The 20,324-nt window shown below is 34.4% G+C and overlaps 1 protein-coding gene across 1 annotated transcript; it reads right to left on the minus strand.

Annotated features, from left to right (window-relative positions):
* Positions 1-1,122: 1,122 nt before the first annotated feature.
* Positions 1,123-18,061, minus strand: Fancb (FA complementation group B). The gene is given in 9 exon segments (XM_090326815.1): positions 1,123-2,519; positions 2,521-2,796; positions 3,271-3,508; positions 3,622-4,058; positions 7,519-7,742; positions 11,147-11,248; positions 15,036-15,137; positions 16,549-16,701; positions 17,138-18,061. Coding segments are annotated over 9 exon segments (2,583 nt in total). The 5' UTR covers positions 18,050-18,061; the 3' UTR covers positions 1,123-2,380.
* Positions 18,062-20,324: the final 2,263 nt, after the last annotated feature.

A 20,324-nucleotide genomic window follows, 5' to 3' on the forward strand; every position in this document is an offset into this window, starting at 1 on the left:
GTTATTTTGAAATAACTGTAATAGTTATACGGTCATGGTGTTTTGGGGTTTTTTGCCAGTCCTAGGGGTTGGTCTCAGGGACTGAGCACTCTCTTTGAGCTTTCCTCAAGGCCAGTGCTCTACCACGTGAGCCACAGCACCACTTCTGGCTTTTTTCTATGTATGTGGTACCAAGGAATCTAACCTGGGTCTTTGTGCATGCTAGGCAAGCACGCTACCACTAGGCCAAACTCCTGGCCCAATTCTGTAAATAATTTTAACCATACATATACGATACACATATGCATGTGTATATACATATATGTATAGATATGAATATGAATGTGTTTTTGTATCTGTGTGTACATGTACTCATATCCATGTATGTTTCAAAGTTACGATTTGACATTTTTCATTGTGTTACTGCTCCCTCATTAAACCTAATCCCTAAATTTAATCAGGTGCCACATCTAAGCTGGCTTGAACACACACACACACACACACACACACACACGCATGCACACATATTCTTTAGGTAGGTCAAGAATTTGGAGGCAAAAATGTAAAGCTGTATTCTCAAAAAAAGAATTTTAGTGAGTAGTACAAATTTGAGAATATTGTACTTTTGAGGGAAACCTTGGATTTGACCACAAGTCTGTGATGAATGGAATTTGCTTGCAGACAAAAACAGACAAATGAAACAAGAAAATGACAAGAGTGTCTTTTCTTTAATTTTAGTTTTTTCTAGTTTGTAGTAAGTAGAGAGAATATTCTGGAATACAAACTAACTTGTAAAAGTAACTTGGTACCTTAACTTCCCTTACAGATAATTACAATGAAATAGTTTAGTTTTCCAATGAACGAGTTTATATTTTTTGTAGTTCACAATTTAGTTGCTATCTTTTACACTTGTTTTTTTTCGGAACATGTAAGACATAATGTCAAAAGACAGTACGTATCATATACTATTTGCAGATTTACACAATTTAACTTGAGTATGTTCTAGCTCCATTTGTATGAAATCTGACATATTTTTCCATTGCCAGAGATGGGGTTGGAAAATCTATCTTAAGGCAGCAATATTATGTGAATCATACAGAAAAAGTCAAGAAACAAATATATATATACCTATATAAAAAAACATTTGTATTGCAAGAATCTTAGGTGTGAGCACTACTACTATAGGATGGGAGAAATTAGCATTCATGGCTATAAGAAACCAATTTTTATAATCATCTTTATTTCTTCGAACAGAGATGGAAATTACTATCTTACTTAGGGATTATAAAATAAAAATGGGCCAGGAACATTTCTTCTTCCCTATATCCCTTTTTTGGTTCATTATTTCCTCTCCTGACACTATTAGTCCAGAATTAGATTTAAAAAATGATTTAGTTGAATTTTTAGCCCTTTGAAAGTTTTCTCACTAGATTTCTTATAAATCAAATCTTTACTGAAGTGAATTTTCACTTATTCTTAAAGTTCTCCATCCCTAAGGAGCAGTACATTCTTTGAGTTATTTGGTTAGGATTTTATGTTTGAGTTTTGCCTAGAGTTAAGATTTTAGATGATTTAAAGCATTGTCAATTTTCCTTTTAATAGTAACTTGTGAAATATACCTGGCCTTTTAAAAGGCATGCATTTTTCAGAAAAGAAAATGCCCAATTTTTCACATTCCTATAAACACACCATTTTAGAAAAGCTACCTAATAAAATTTAAATTAAACAGGGTTTCAAAAAGTAGTCTCATTCAAACACTGCTATTTAACTTTCCAAAGAAGCTTGAGATAGTTGCAGAAATTTGTGAATCCTGACGATCACATTTTAAGTTATAACTTTCGAGCTCTTTTTTATATGCTTGGTGTTATTAAGCACACATTAAAGAGATAAGACTTAGATCAAAATATTGTTATATCTTTTCTGTCTTCAATTAAATGGCAAATTTAGAATATTGAATATTGACATTTTCGGTTGGACTTTTCTTTGTTGTGGAAGAAGGGGCTGTCCTGTGCATTATAGGATAATTAGCAACATCTCTAGCTACTTCTAATCAATAGATGCCCATAGTAAACCCCTACTCACTCCTAGAGAAAAGAGGAGCCCACACATGTTGATAAACGTACTATGCACATGGCGGTTCTCTACAACAACAAATGATACAGCAGAAAATATCACTCATATAAGTTATAGGCTTCTTATCTTGGCTCTTATGAATGTCCATGTAACAAAAACATTTCCCCAGACGTTATCAAATGTCCCTTATAGGACATTATAGGAGGTGGGAGTTCTGGGGGAAGGCAAAAATAGCACCATATGAAAATTGCTGCTCTAGAATACTATTTTATACATCATCTAAAGATTCTTTTTTACAAAAGAGGAATATAACAAGGGAACCAGAACTTTATGTCAATGAAAAATGAGTCATTTTCTGTGCAAAAAGATCTGATGACAACTGAATCTCAGATAATTCCAAAGTTGTTTCTCCATATAAAGAACCACTCACTTGTAGGTTCATTTCCAACATTTTCTCCCTCATATTATTTTCTGTACAGATGGTTTATGTCCTCTGTCTCGGATGAAGTAGTCACAGTACTACACTTTTCTTTGCTTGCTTCACATTTTTTAACATTGTTGCTTTCAAAATTATGTAAGGTTAACGTACTAAAAGAAGCAGGGGTAACTAGTGCCTCCTCCAAAGTTAATGCAGAATGATCAACTGGAAGATCCTCACTTCCTGATTTTAGATTTCGAAAGTAACATTTCATAGGGAGTCGTTCAATAAGATTATGAAGACACTGGAACAAAACTGTTTTATTCCTAAAAATAAAAATACCAAACATAACATTACAAAATTAAAGCAACACAAATCAATAACAATACTGTTGTTAATTTTTTACTGATTTGTAAACAGTATAATCGTTATAAACATGAACAAAAAAATTATTGATAAAATCTGACTATGACAGTCCAATGTATATAGCCTATACCAATTCTGTTAAGAATATTCACCATGGTACTTCCTGACTAAGTTTCAATACACTATATATTTTTTAAGTTTCACTATGGAAAACAGGTAAAAGGAGATTTTGAAGTAAGGGTGCATAAAAATATATAAAATTCATAAATATACCCTCAAAACTATAAATAATGCCACATCAATTCACTCATGATATACCAGGTATGGCTCTGGCATGTCCCACAGGAGTATCAAATTCTACGTGGAGACCTCATTCTCACCAAGTTCACACATGCTATCTTTGTCTGCACCGATTTCAATTTGATATGCATTACCTGCTATATACTGTTAAAATGCCTTCAAATGGTGTTCTTTGTTTCCACTTGAAGAGTGTACCATAGACACCTCCTGGCTCATTACAAAAGCATATTTCTGGAAATCTTTCGATTATGTCACAATTCAGGTAGTCTATGAGCCACATCTGCATTACATTCAAGGCAGTGACAGATGATGTGACATGAAAACAGTTTTTGTTCAATACTGCGAGAAGTGCAGAAAGATCTTCTATATGTTCTACAAAAGAAAGAGTTTACAAGTTTTGTCATTAAACACAGTGCATTATCAAATAGGTCTTAAAATGTGCTGATTCAATTAAGTATACCATTAAAAAATACCTGCAAAATTACCTGTTTGTTTCTTATCTGGAAATGTTAGTAAGAATTGCCCAGTTGAAAGATCTTCAAAACTTATACAAAGTCTGCCACATGAAAATAAACGATTTTCAGGACATTTACCATTTTTTCTCTCCTTAGTTTGTAGCAGCACAATACAAGAAAATTTTTTCAATAATAAAAGTGGAGGAAATGATGTTACACCAGCAATTATCTGTTTATACTCTTTCTTAGATGGTTGTTCACCAATAAAGCTTTCCTCTTCCTCGTGGGTCAATTTGATCCTTTTTGCCTCAGATATTGTTTTTGCCTCAGATCCTACTTCATGTGGCTTCAAGTATGGGGCTGAGAAAGAAGTCAATCTAATCACTTTATTTTGACACTTAAGTAATGGACAGAGGTGGTTATAGTTTTTATCGATTAATAGTGATAACGTCACATCATTCTGGGATCTGTAAGAAATACAGAACATGGCTTACTCGAAAAACTTTTAAAGTCAAATACATTATTACATGCTCACATAACAATCAAATATTCTGTTTGTAAGGAAAATACTATTTCAAATGCAAATGTAATTACTGATGTTAAGAAAATGGAATTATGGAAAGAAAATGTGGAAATACCATATAGAATGAATCAGCAAATTAATTCTACTGCTCAGTTTCCTCAAAATATACACTAAAAGACCACTATATTGACATACATTCACACACGCACTCACAAATCAAGTCTGAGTTATAGAGCTTATTAGGCCCAGATTTTATTTTATCAGTTTGAAATTGAGACAAGTAGGAAAATTAAACTTCTACCAGAGTAGCTAAACATATTTTAAAGTTCTTGGATTTTCAGATGCATACACGGATATATTTGCAAACGAAATAGTATGATGTCTTTTTGCTTTAAATCTGGGGGTAGGGGTGAAGAATGAATGGAAATATTATGAAACAAGACTAGTAGCAAGTGGTTACTAGAATTCAATGAGGGGCAAATAGAGCTCACTATAATATTCTATGGGCATATTCACGGTGTTCTGTATCTATAATCATTTTTAAAGAAATTCTGCTAAACATATGAAGGAAATAAGACATAAGTGGAAAAATAAAAAAATGACTCCCCAGTGGGTTACTGGTGGATCACACATGTAATCCCTAGCTACTCAGATCAGGAGGCTAAGATCTGATAATCTCAATTGAAACCAGCACAGGCAACCTTGTCGGTGAAATTCTAATCTCAAATGAACTAGCAAAAATCTAGAAGTAGAACTGTGGCTCAAGAGAAAGAACAGTGCAGGAGGAATTTCAATACCAAACTTTAGACTTTGTTACAGAGATATAGTGACCAAAACAGCTTGGTACTGGCACAAGAACAGGCCTGAAGACCAATGGAATAGAACTGAAGACCCAGCTATTAACCCACAGACCTATTGCCACCTAATCTTTGATAAGGGAACCAAAAAATAGAATGGAAGAAGGACAGCCTCTTCAACAAGTGGTGTTGGCAGAACTGGTTAAGCACCTGCAGAAAACTAAAGTTGGATCCTTGTTACCCTGCACCAGGATTAACTCCAAATGGATCAAAGACATGGAGGTAAAAGCAGATAGACTGAACACTTTACAAGAAGGAATAGGAGACACACTAGGTCTCCTTAGCACAGATTGAAACTTTCTTAATAAGGACCGAGAAACGTAACAAATTAGAGAAAGTCTGGATAAGTGGGACTGCATTAAACTATAGAGCTTCTGTATGCCAAAGGACATAGCAAATTAGAAAGCCTACAGTGTGGAAGAAGGTCTTCACTAACCATACAATGGACAAAGTCCTCATATCTAAAATATATCAACAGCTCAAACAATTGAATCACTTCAAAACTAATCTCCCTAAAAACTAATCACATTAAAAGATGGGCCAAAGACTTAAAGAGAGTCTTCTCTGAAGAAAAAATAAAAATGGACTATAGACACATGAAGAAATGCTCAACATTCTCTGGCCATAAAAGAAATGCAAATCAAAACAACTCTAAGATTCCACCTCACTCCAGTTAGAATGGCCATGATCAAGAAATCTAATAACAACAGATGCTGGAGGGGATGTGGCCAAGAGGGATCACTACTACACTGCTGGTGGGAATGTAAACTCGTTCAATCACTATGGAAAAAAAGTATGATGATTCTTCAAATGACTAAGCACAGAGCTCCACTATGACCAGGCAATTCCACTACTTGGCATTTACCCAATCATCCAAAAACAAGGACATACTAAATCCACTAGCACAACGATGTTCATTGCAGCACTATTTACCATAGCAAAGATATGGAACCAACTCACTCAGTTGATGAGTGGATCAAAAAGATGTGGTATTTATACACAATGGAATTCTATGCTGGTATCAGAGAGAACGACATTGCCCCATTTGTAAGGAAATGGAAAGACTCAGAAAAAATCATATTAAGTGAAGTAAGCCAGACTCAAAGGAACATAGGCTCAATGGTTTCCCTCATTTGTCATAATCAGTAGAAACCTTGGGCTCTCCTAGCAGAGATTTACAATAGAACAAAACCTAGATACATAAGGCCATATAGTATGACGCTAAATGAAAGGACCTCTAGGACATAGAGCAAAAGCCATATAATGAGTGATTGTTGTCCTTAATGTACTATGTCATCTCTAATCTCTTTTGCTGTCCCTTGGTTATCTCATATTGTTACAGTATTTCACCTTATTGTCTGATATACTGGATATAGGTATATTTGGTTATTTGAAATCGGATAGAGAAGGGGGGGGGAAACAAGATGAGGGGCGGGGATGGGGAGAGAGGGAAATGGGGACCAAGACATGAGAAAGGGTATCAATGTTTGTGAAGTAATGCACCTTTTATCTGGTGAATATGATGTAACCCTTCTATTAATTACAATAAAAATATATGAAAAAAAGAACTGCGCCTCAAGCAGTAGAGTGCTAGTCTTGAACAAAAAAGCTCAGGGACCTGAGCCCTATGTTCAAGACCAGCACACAAGACCACTTAGATCTGAAAAGAGAAAAATGATAATTATAAATAGTATAGAAAAATTAGAAAGTAAATGATGAAGTTAAATAGCTGAATAAAACTTATGATAAATTAGTAAACAGAAAATACATCAGCAGGAACTACTTAGGACTCATCAAGATATGAAACAAACATACAGAAAAGATGATAAGTAACACAGAGTACAGAAGGAACTGACCTAACAGAATTTCCTGGACTACATGGAATTCCACATAGAGATACTAGAGAATATGAAGGGGGCTCTACTACTTGAGCTATATACTTCCAGCCACTGACAATCACTTATTAATTTCATAAATGTCATCCACCTCATAATAACTCAAAATATGTATATAAGAGATAATTGCAGAGCTGTGCTAGCCATGATACAAATGGCTAGTATCAACCTCAATGCATTATAGATCTAAAATACAAATTAAAATTTAAAAGCAATATAAAAATATTAAAGTATTTTATCAATAATTTTATACTGTTTATATGTTGTAATGATGCTTAAGATATATTGAAGTCAATAAAGCAATAAAATTACCTAACTCAGAAAATTTCCTGTGTGGCCTTAATTTCTTTCTTTTTGTAACTGTTATTGCAAGGGTGATATACAGTATGGTTAGTTCTATAAGTCAGGTAATGAGTACATTTCTTTTTTAACAGGGTCACCTCTTTCCTTGTTTTCTCCTAGGTTTACCCCCACCCAATCCCTCCACCACAAGTTGTGCAGCTCATTTACAACGTGGTATCTAGTGAGGATCATTGCTACATTTGTTCATGTTTTGTCCCTCCATTTCTGTGCTACCAGACTGGCCTTAATTTCTATTGGACACCACTAGAATAAACTCCGAACCACACGGTAACAATTAAAAGTTACTTACACATTCAAAGAAGATGTGATTTTTACTCCAACAATTAAGCTATCATCCAACACACGATACCATATCTTTTCTATTTCCTGTTCTGAATATTTAAAAACATCTGGCAACTTTTCATCAATATCGACAGATTCCTCTTTGTCCTCCTTTTCCTCCTCCTCCTTCTCCTCCACCTCCTCCTCCTCTTCTTCTTCTTCTTCTTCCCCAAAAAGAGGAACAAATGACACCTTACAGAAAAATATGTTTAAATAGGTGATTACCAAAAAATGAAATAATGCAAATCGGCCTTTGGTTAGTCTTTATGGCTTGAAAGCATCCAAATAAATTATAGACGTTTAAGATCATACACAATTTATTAAAATAAAAATTATGCATTAACTAATATATATATATATGTATATATTTAATTCTATACTCACAAGCATGGCATGACTAGAACAAGATGGATTATTTTATCTTGAGCCAGCAATGATATAATTCTGTAGTCCATTAAAAAGTAAAGTGACAGTACAATATGTATCACAGATATAAGAAATGCAATCCACTCTGTATATTTATAACATTTTTTAGTATATACTGTTTATATGGGAGCTGAATTATTACACCGTGATATTTGAACTGAGCCCATAACTGTAGCTTTGTATGAGCAAAACTGATTAAAATATCTTGTAAGTTTTTGCTAAGATTTTACTCTTGAAGTTCAGGCCATACTCAGTCATTCTCACACATGTATAGATTATAAATTACAATAACTAATATAAATAGTAGTAATAACTAATATATAATATATACTAAGTGCTTACTTCATTTATGAACTGTTCTAAATGCCATTCATGCATCTATTTATTTCACTCTCACAATAACTGTAGTTATCTTAGGTCAATTGCATTATCATTGGTAAGAAAAATAATGAATGGGGAGATAATGTAATTTTCCCAAGATCATGTCTACCAAGAGGCAGAACTGGGTTTTATGAGAAATAGACTGTTTCCAAAACCCAAGTTATCCATTGTCTCTATCTGGCAATTGCTTAGGAAAGAAAGGTGTACTTATATAACAATGGACTAACATATTCTTATGAACCTGGTGATTCTGTCTGTAGCTATGAGATCTGAGGTAGGCTATTTATCTGAATCCTAAGGAAATAGTTAATTATGTCAATAGTTGTTTTTTGTGTGTGTGTGTGTGTGTCGGGGGGTCATGGGGTTTGAACTCAGCTAGGACACTGTCCCTGGGCTCTTCAGCTCAAGGCTACTGCTCTACCCTTGAGCCAAGCCCCACTTTCTGTTTGCTAGAGGTTAACTGGAGATAAGAGTCTCAGGTCCTTTTATGTCCGGGCTGACTTTGAACCTTGATCCTCAGATTTCAGCCTCCTAAGTAGCTAGGATTATAGGCATGAGTCACTGCACGGGGTCCAACAGTTATTTTTAAAACTTGCTTTCAAAACTAATAATAGAACAGGCCAAATATAGGACACTGCACATAGTTGCTTTAGTGTATTCATTGATTTCCTTTTTTTGGTAATGCTAGGACTTGAACTCAGGACTTTGCACATGCTAGAAAGGAGATTTATCATTTAAGTCATGTCTCCAGCGGACAGATTAATTTCTAAGCATTCAGTTCCCTTTCTAATATCAGTAAACTACTGGGGGAAGTTAAGTAAAGGAATTAGGAGAACTTAATAATAAATTTTGTGAGGTCCCCCAGGAAATTAGAACAGTAATTTGGAAATATGATACAGTATTTTTTTGGTTGGTTTTCTTTTTTAGCACTAATAGGATTATGTTTTGAACCAAATAGCTCATATTGCAAAGACTAAAATGTGGACACAAGGCACAGACTATGACAAGAATAAAGCTGATTGAGAGGAAATAACAAGTACTGAAGTGACTTGAAGTATTAAAATACAATAATAATTTTTCTATATTTCTTTTCTTGATTTATTTATATTTTTATAAATACATATATAATTATATACTGCATATAATTCTTATCTAAAATATGATTTTTATGAAGTCTGAAGATTTTTTTCTAAAAATCTACTACACTGGTATAAATAAATACATGCTACCCGAATAAGTTCTTATAATGGGCAGCTACAAGGGAAAAAAAAGTAAAGTTACAACATGTAGACAGAAAGAAAACGTATGTTTTCTTATATTAAGGAAACATAACAACTTAAGAACTTTTCTAGAGGAATAAATGCTTTAGAAATGAACAATGCTGAGCTGGGAGTTTGGCTTAGAAGTAGAGTGCTTGCCTAGCATGCACAAAGATCTGGGCTCAATTCCTCAGTACCACATACATAGAAAAAGCTGGAAATAGTGCTGTGGCTCAAGTGGTAGAGCTCTAGCCTTGAGAAAGCTCAAGGACAGCATTCAGGCCGAGTTCAAGGCCCAGGACTGGCAAAAAAGGAAAAAAAATAAATGAACAATGCCAATGACTAAAAGAAAACTTATCCTAATGAAATGATATCATTGCCAAAGGAAGGTTGTGTAATGCTTAATAAACTCTATTAAGAAATTCAGAAAATATACAGTATGTTGGAATAGCTTCTATCTAACTCATACATATGCTAAAGTGAAGGTACAGATATTATGGAAACCAGCATGGTTTCCAAAACAACTAAAAATGTACTTATCTATAACCCTGTCATATCACTTTTAGGTGAATTCCTGAAAGGCAGGTATATACATTACATAAGAAAGATACATGCACACCCACATTTATCACAGTTCTGTTTACAAATTTAGTCAAACTCTAGAATCAGATGTAGTACCCAACAATCAGTGAATGAATATCACACACACACACACACACACACACACACACACACACAAACACACAATAAGATACCATGGAGCAATGGAGAAAAATAAAAATTATGTCATGTGCAGAAAAATCAATAGTTCTAAAGGCCACCAAGTTAAGCAAGATGAACCAAACAGTGCTTAGCTTGTTCTCCCATTATTTGGAGATTAATTAATCTCTACTGCTGATGGTGATAATGACAGTAATGCTAGTAGGATGTAAAAGTAAAAGGAAGACTGTCTCTAGGAGATTATCAATGGGATGGAAGGGAAAAAGAAGAGCATAATGAGGGTGGTAAGAATCAAACATTACATGTGCACACATATATACACACAAACAACACACACTCAGACACAAAGATAGCATAATGAATTCCAACACAAACTTTGTTTTCAAAGGTGGGCAAAAGGGAAAGGAAGAATGGGAAGGTGGCAGAGGAGGTGAATCTCCTCAAAGAACATTGTGTGCATGTATGGAAATAGCACAATGAAATCTTTTTATACTATAAACATATGCAAAGTTCAAAATAAATCAAATTTAATTGTTAAATCTTTCTAAGCAAAAGGACTTATTTCCAAAGGTTATTAAAATTTCATTAAATGAGATTTTTATACCCTACAGAATTATATGCAAATTGGCAAAATAACTGGCTCTTTAAACAAATAACTTAAATCATAAATTTGCCATTATATAATCCCTATCAATATTTCTTGATGCACTGAGTAAGATTTCTACAAAATTCCAATTTATATAACACCTCAACAGTTTGCAGATTTTGAACTCATATTTCATGCTGAAAGAGCCACATAATTTATTTTACCTCCTCTATATTTGGTGTACTTTCATCTTGAGTCAAGTTTATTAAAGCTTTCCAATATTTTAAAATAAATTTTTCCTTAAGCAATATAAGATTCTTGAATTGCTGAATAAAACCCAAAAACATCTGTAAAAAGAAAAATAGTTACCAGAGACATAATTCCAAATGAAACCAAACATATCATTAATTCATGAAGCACTTTCCCCGCAATGCACTATCCAATTCATTTTTCTATAGAAAAACAAACACTTCTCAAAGTAAAACTTTTATTAATACATGCCAAATCTCTATTATAAGAGAAGTATTTTCTTGCCAAGTAAGATACAGCAAATAACTGTACTATAAAGTTTATGTATCAAACTTAGAGAATATCAGTGCATTTGCATTCATTAACTATTATGTTAAATAACTTATAATCAATATGAATACAAATCAAGTCTTTACATGCTTACCCTCATTAAAACCCCACAAAACCCATGCCTTTCTTCCTGAAACAATTTCTACATCAAAAGGAAGCATACACTTAGCAAGACATCATCATGAATAGAAATGATTACTCTGAATTTGACTGTTTGAAATTTTCTATTCATGTAAACTTTACAGTAAAACTTTAATGATGGCACAGAACAACCTTCCTATGGCTGTAAGTTTATTTAATTAAACTGACTCTAGGGTCAAGTCCACTAGGAAAAAATATGCTGAAACTACTGGAAAGAAACAACACAAATTTAACTCTGAATTAGGCACAGAGAAGTGTGCCACATAGATTTCAGTAAAAATGATAAAGCATTCATGAAATATATTTTTCTACTGAAAATTTAAAGAGTTGTGTCATTGAACTGATTGAAGTTGTTTCATCTCAGATGGATATCTGAGGCTGTTTAAGTATTAATCCAGCCTTTAATAAAATATGTTTTTCTATATTTTAAAAAACAAAATGCAATCTCTTTTTGGATTTCTTTATAATTAAATTTTTTTTGTTTGCATTTTTTTGGCCAGTCCTGGGCTTGAGCTCAGGGCCTGAACACTGTCCTTGGACTTTCTCAAGGTTAGAGCTCTACCACTTGAGCCTCAGCACCACTTCCAGGTTTTTTTTTGTATGTATGTGGTACCAAGGAATCGAACCCAGGTCTTTGTGCATGCTAGGCAAGCACTTTAACCACTAGGCCAAACTCCCAGCCCTATGAATAAATTTTAAGGCAGGTAAGCTTTGTGTTTTTTAATCAATGAATAGAAATTAGAGGGTGGATAGAATTGTTGCTATATCTTATCTCATTACACAAAGTACATACAATGTTTGCTGATATTTTAAAACATCTCATGCTGACCTAGTTCTGTGAGTCCCATGTCTTTCACACTCCCATCACTAATTTGCTAAGTGACTGTGATTTGGGTAGAAGATATAACCAAAGGTATGTAGCTAAATCGTAGCTGCTGGATGGGTTGAGAATAGTATAATGGATGACATGGGTAGACTGAAAATGAACCCTTAGAATTTAGCAGTGGTCTTTTTTCTTTCTTCATCTCAACATATTCCCTGCCACATGACAGAATGGTGACTCACAAGACTAGTTAAATGATATATGTCATGAGGTTTCTGTTATAAAACTACAAATAAAAATAAGCACACTGTAGAAAATTAAAGCAGAGGTGTAATTTGTTTTTTCTCTTATCTTGAAGTTTTTAATAGAAATTCAAAAACATTTCATCCATCAATTCAGGGTTTTTTTTTTTAAATTTGTTTTGTCAGTCATGGGGCTTTAACCTGGGGCCCGGACACTGTCCCTGAGCTTTCTTCCTCTTGAGTTTCCTGCCTAGGCAAGCTTTGAACCGCAGTCCTCAGATCTCAGCTTCCTGAGTAGCTAGGAATACAGGCAGGAACCAAGAGCACCAGGCTCTAAATTGTTTTACAGCCACCAGCACCTGGCCTTAAGTTGTTTTTAATCAGAAGTCTAAGTCTTGCTTCATAAATGAAATATTTCATGTACTTTTTTTATTTTGCCAGTTTTGGGGCTTGAACTCAGGGCCTGGGCATTGTCTTTGGACACTTTTTGCTCAAGAGTAGCACTCTGCCACTTGAACCACAACACCACTTCTAGCTTTTTCTGAATATATAGTGCTGAGGAATCAAACCCTGGGCTTTATGCATCTTAGGTGAGCACTCTAAACTAGGCTATGCTCCCAGCCTGAAATATTTAATGAAGTTCTACTTTCATATACTATGAAGGCATCATTATTAAGTCAGTATAAAATATTCCTTATTCTTTTTGACAATTGTACAGTATTCTAAGCTTCCAGTATATTACCAATTATTTATCATAATCCTAATAATGGGGCAGATTTGACCAATATTGTTATTTATAATGCATTACATTCTTTTTTTAAATTTTCTTTTTCTTTTTTTTTTGCCAGTCCTGTTGAACTCAAGAGCCTGAGCACTGTCCTTGAGCCTTCTCAAGGAAAGACCTCTACCAGTTGAGCCACAGTACCACTTCCAGCTTTTTTTCTATACATCTGGTACCGGGTCTTCATGCATGCTAAGCAAGCATTCTACCACTAGGCCAAACTCCAAGCCCCAGGATAAAACTCAGTGGTAAAGTGTATGCTTAGCATGTATGAGGTCCTAGTTTCAATCTTTAGTACCAAAACTAATTTAGAAATGAAATCTAGCAAACCTTAATGCCCTAGCTAGCTCCAAACCATGATTCTTAGTTTTCAGCCTCCTAGCCTCATAGCTATTCAGCTATGATTACAAGTATGAGCTACCACCACTGCAACTGACATAATATTCTATCTTGCCTCAGGTCCCAAACATAGGAGACAATTAATTGACCATGGACTGAAAACTCTACAAATTGTGAACAAAATAAATAACTCCTGTTATTTATGGTGAGTATTCTGACATAACCATTAAAACGGAATAACATGGAATATTGGTATAAAAGAAGTGGGATGTGTTACTATGACTACTTGACCATGTTATTCCACAGATTTTGAACTTACAAAATCCAGAATTTGGAAATGTGGACTAGGGTATAGCAGAATTTAATGGGTGATTCTTGTGGGAGTAAGAATACAGAAAAAAAGACTGTTCATGAATTCCTATGGGAAGGACTCTATTGAGAACTGGACTACAGGCCATGCACCATGCATATTAGTTTACATTGGTACATTTTATCCATGCATGAAGCTAGAATGAGACTGAATTCAAAGGTGACAGAATTAATCTCCTATGGGAGATATCAAGCCAGGCCAACATTCAGGATGTGGTATGGGTTTTGTGAACTGATTTTAGACAAATTTGTAGTGAGAAGTGGCTGCTAAACAGCAGAACACAGAGATTTGATAGACCTGCAGTTCGGGGTGGAAAAGCTTGTATAAAGTTGGAACTAAGAAAGGCATGGTATCTGAAGAGTACGGTACAGTTAGAAAAACAGTCATGTATTTTATACTAGGATGGTTGAAAAGATTCCTCAAGTTGGGTGGCTCATGATTGTAATCTTAGCTACTTAGTGGGCCGAAATCTGAGAATCATACTTTAAAGCCAGTCTGGACAGACAAGCTTATTGAGACTCTTAACTCCAATTAACCAGAAAAAAAAAAACAGAAATGGTTTTTTCAAGTGATAGAGTGTCAACCTTGAGTAATAAAAACCAATCAAGAACATGAGGCCCTGAGTTCAAGTCCCAGTGTCTTTAGGGCATCTCAGGAGTCTGAAAGTCACCACCCATCTCAGGCTTAAGTAGGTAAAGAGTGTTCCCTAAAGAAGAGATCACCACTGTAGTGCTCGTTAGCACAGTCACCTAAAGCAGTATTTGCCTTATACTAGCACCATTCTTTCAATGCTCTTAACCTTATTTCCATAGTGTTAATTACAAAGCAAAAGGACAACACAGATACTAACTAGTATACAGTTTCGCAGAGGTGGAATCACCAAGCAACGATTGTCACAGTGTTCTTCAAAAGAATCCTCATCATATTTCACTGGTTCACTCTAATAAAAAATGATGTTTAAGGTATTTAAACACTGAAATTTTGAAGTAAATTGAAAATTCATGAGCTTAACAACTATGATTATAGTTTGTCTAATCAAAGGACAGTTCACTATGTTATAAATTATTCCATAAAAGGCAAATTATATATTTTCCACATCTTATAATTAGAAAAAAGTAAGAGATAATTACAAATATTTGGTGAAATTGGTATACTACATTGCAAAATTTCAGCTCACTCATTTCCTATGAAATCCTAAAGTATTTTACCTAGGGAGACTTTTTTTCATATATTTTATTGTAATTAATAGAAGGGTTACATGATATTTGCCAGATAGATGGTGCATTAATTCCCATACATCGATACCCTTTCATATGTCTTGGTCCCCATTTCCCTCCCCCCCACCCCCACCCCTCATTTTGTTTTCCTCCGTTCCCTAGGGAGACTTTTATGAATGAAAATCACTCGAAAGATTTTTACATAGATTTGAAACCATAATTTATCTTACATTTAAGACATCAAGATATTTTTGAACTGTTACTTTTCTTTTGTCAGTTGTGCGACTTAAACTTTGAGTCTGGGTACTGTCCCTGAACTCTTCAGCTCCAGGTTAGCACTCTACCACAGCACCACAGTACTACTTACATTTTTTGGTGGTTAACTGGCCATAAGAGTGTCAAGAACTTTCATGCAGGCTAACTAGAATTATAGGCTTGAGCCACTGGCACCAGCTGAACTGTTACTTCAGTGACCCATGTCTATACTCCGAGCTACTCAGCAGGCTGAGATCTGAAAATCTCGGTTCAACGCCAGCCTGGGCATGAAAGTCTATGAGACTCTTTTCTCTAATTAACTACCAAAATGGTGGAAGTGGCACAGTGGCTCAACATAATTAAGTACTAGCTTGGAGCTGAAGAGCTCAGGGACAGTGCCCAGGCCCATAGTGCAAGTCTCACTACCAAAAGAAAAACAAACAAAAAACAACAACAACAAATTCACATTATTTTATTCCTTAATACATACTTTCATGTTTATTGATATAAAATATGAATGCAAGTAAATTTATAGTTCTATTTCATTTGAATGATCATCAGTTATACTATATCCCAAATTTCTATTAAAAGTATATTACATTTGTACAGCACTTGTTGAGTGTGTGTATTTAAGTGATTGCATATTTTTTTTGCTTTTTTAAAAATAAATGTCGGTGGTATTGGAGGAATCAAGGCCTTATGCTTGGTAGGTAAGCACTCTACCACATGATTCACCATTCTAGTCCTATATACTTAATTTTTTAAATTTACTTATGAAATCACAAAATGTTTAAATGGCAAGTGGGTCAAAAGCTTTTATGTATTAACATTTTCTAAAATGGATCTTAAAGTCACATATAAGAAATAAACAGAACTTACTGAATAGTTTATAGTGCTCATATCTGTTAGCTCAAATGAAGCAAGGTAATCTGAATTCCATGAATCCTTAAAAAGGAGCAGCACTTGTTCTCTTCCATTTCCAAGAAAGTCATCTACCAGTGCTAAGCTAAATTTTTCCCACTTAGCAGTAATCTGAGAAAAACAGACCGTTAAAGGAAGAATAGATAAGAGAAAAAATTAGATGTGAAATAAATTAATATCTTTTTTTTCATGTAGTTATAATTTTTATCTTCAGTAATATAAACAAGAAAATGGTGTAAAACTAAAATAATTATACTGGAGAATCAGAAAACAAGGAATTATATATAAATATAAAGATATTCAGAGTAAATAAATATTTACTTTCTAGAGACTATCACAGTCCTGATTAGGCTGTATAATACAGCAAAATCCTGTGTCAAAACGCAAATCAAAACAAATAAGCAACAAATCCTAAAACCACAAACTGATTATTATTTTTTTTGTGGGTCATGGGGCATGAATACCTTGATCCCTCAGATCTCAGCTAGGATTACAGGTGGAAGCCACCACACCCAGCACAAACTGAATTATTATTTAAGTACTATACCTGAAAGTCCTTTTCTGAAACAGCACAAACTTGATTGGATCTAAATGAAACAATGAAAAACAATTTTCCTTCACTGGCGATCACAGGTTGAACTGTACAAGGTCCTTCAAATGGAAGCTGGCACACTATTTTCGGCATCCCATTGTGAAATAAAATGAGTTGATTTACTCGGGTAAGGGCAATCAAAGACATTCTTAACTGGTTGTTGACAATCTCAGTTTTACAGATATGAATATAAGTTACCACATTACTATAAGCAGGGTGAATAATATGGGTATCACTTAATACTTTTTGACTTTGAAGAGAATACATACAAAATTTGCTGTTACAAACATTATATTCTGGTTCTAAAGTTTTTCCAGCATATTCCATTAACCCCAACATAACTAAACCTAGATTTTGAATCTCTCCTGCCCAAAGAACAGAGGAAAAACTGTTGGATACGGTAATGACTTTGCCAATTTGGGAAGAGATACAATAGACAGTCTTGACATATTGCCATAAAAGTAAAGGACCATTAAGGACTCTTATGCTATCATTCATCTCATATCCTAAAGTAAAACTCAAACATTTTTCAAACTTATTGTTGCCGTGGAGAAATATTAAACAATATTCAAAAACATTATCCAATTGTTTGTTTTGCATTAAAACATAAGGAAGGTTAATTCCAGTTCTGAAATCTGACACAGAGTTACAACATATAATTTTTAAATGAGAGCCTTCATTCTGCATGGGAAAGAATCCAGAGGACTTCAGAGTAAATGTGTTGATTTCGATATCAAATACCATCTTTCTGACATATAATATGCATGTCTCTGCATGCATTTCATCTGAAACTTTCTTTTTAGACAGCTTAAAAATAAGGACTTCCCCATTATAACACAAGAGCCTTCTTTGTTGATTAATTGACATCGTTCATTTGCTGGTTATTCCACAATAATATCAATTTTTTGTATTGATATAGCCTTCAAATATAAATTGATTCCAGTTGATATTTTTAATTCTAAAAAAGAAAGGAGAAAAACTGAGATGAAATAAGGCAGAATTCAACAAAGTATCGCAGAAGTATCTTCACTTCTGTAAGTAAACATGTCTACACTTCTATACTATTGTGAGCATGCATTTTTGTTAATTTTGTTGGTTGGATTCTTTTGAACAGAAGAATTAAATGAATAGAAGAATTAAACAATAACAATCATATGTATTATCTGCTAGTTTCAATATATGTACTATTTCATTTAATGCTTACAAATATGCTCATAAAATAAGTATTATTATTACTTTTATGTTATCTTTTAAATGTGAAAACCTTATTTTAGAAAAGGAAACATTCCCAATGTTGTAACAGTAATACACATTTACAGTCCTAATCAACAATAGTGCTAGATTGGATATAAGGCTCTCAACCCCTCGAGTCGACACTTTTCCCTCTATATTTCCCTGTTCTTAACAAGCAGGTTATTACAAATGAAACTTGGAAGACTTGATTTAAAAAAATATGAGGGCTGGGAGTTTTGCCTAGTTGTAGAGTGCTTGCCTAGCATACACAAAGACCCGGGTTCGATTCCTCAGAACCACATACATAGAAAAATGCTGAAAGTGGTGCTGAGGCTCAAGTGGTAGAGCTCTAGCCTTGAGAAAGTCCAAGGACAGTGCTCAGGCCCTGAGCTCAAGCCCAGGACTGGCAAAAAAAAAAAGAAAAAGAAAGAAATCAAGAGAACATCCTGCAAGTATAAAAAATGATGCTGGTCTTTCTATATGCTTTGATACTCATGTTGAGTTAGACTTTTGAAATTATTACTGAATACTTACATATGCTAAACAAAACATACTTAAGAGAGTAAGTGTACCTTTAAGAGAGTTGCTCCACCTGTTATGAGAAGAGATGTGTGAATCTGGACAAAATATTTAATACCTTCATTCCTCACATTTCTAAATACCTAAAGGAGTGATATTATGCCAATATCACACAAGGTATTAGTGTTAAGTAATATAAAGCACTTGAAATAGAGCATAGGAAATACAGTACTTTCTTCTTACCAGCAGCTAGCAGTTTTAGTTACCCATAGTGAACTAAGGCCTGAAAAAACTGAACAGGTAATTGCAGAAACAGATTACATTTTTAAACTGTATACCATTCTGAAAAGGGTGATGAAATCTTACACTGTCTAACTCCTTTCCAGATAATAGAGAATGTGCATTATCCCTTCGTCCTTTTTTTTTTTTTGCCAGTCTTGGGCTTGAGCTCAGTGCCTGAGAAATGTCCTTGGACTTTCTCAAGAATAGAGCACCACTTTAGCCTCAGCACCACTTCTGGCTTTTTTCTATGTATGTGGTACCGAGGAATTGAACCCGGATCTTCGTGCATGCTAGGCAAGCACTCTACCACTCGGCCAAACTCCCGGTCCCCTTCGTCCTTTTTTAGTGTATGTGTCCTTTTATATGCTCTGTGTTGGTCAGTCACTTCATAACTACCTCCATTAGAAGAGGGGTTATTATAGTATTGAAGTGCTTGTAGTCAAACTAATTTTTACTTTACTTAATAAATGGCCTCAAAGCCGAAGAGTAGTACTACAGAGTACCAGGGCATAAAGCAGAAGACAGGTTAACTCTGGTACTAAATGGCCAAGCTGCAGAGCAAACAGAAATAAAAACAATATAAATACAAATAGAATTCAGTATTACTCATAGTTTTAAGCATCCACTGGGAGGTCTTGAAACAAATCAACAGCTATCATTGTTTATTATTTATGTAACATAAAACAAATAAAACAGTATTGCATATTTTCTATTTCCCTATAATGGCTACATCCCGACTGCTTTCTCAGGGAACACTTTCAAATACTGTAGTATCCTCTACGGAGTATTGTTAGGTATTCTTCATTAGCATTTTGATTCACTGTTTATTCCACATGGCATCTTCATGCCATGGGCACTATTAATTTCTTATTTTACAGATGAGGAAACTGAGGAACAGCTTCAGGATTTCCTCAAATGCCTACAGATATGAGGTGACTGAGTTGTTTAGAAGCAGGTAGTCTAAGTCAAAATAACAATAAATATTTCATGTCAAATTTTTGATGAGTAATAAATGTTATAGTCAAAATGATGGATATCAGCACAGGGCATTGGATCCAAAAGGAAATTGTAGTTATAATTCGAGTATTTTAAAGGATATTTTCACACG

This window comes from Megascapheus bottae, chromosome X (genome assembly GCF_031878675.1).
Source record: "Megascapheus bottae isolate mThoBot1 chromosome X, mThoBot2.hap1, whole genome shotgun sequence".
Classification (NCBI taxonomy): Eukaryota; Metazoa; Chordata; class Mammalia; order Rodentia; family Geomyidae; genus Megascapheus; species Megascapheus bottae.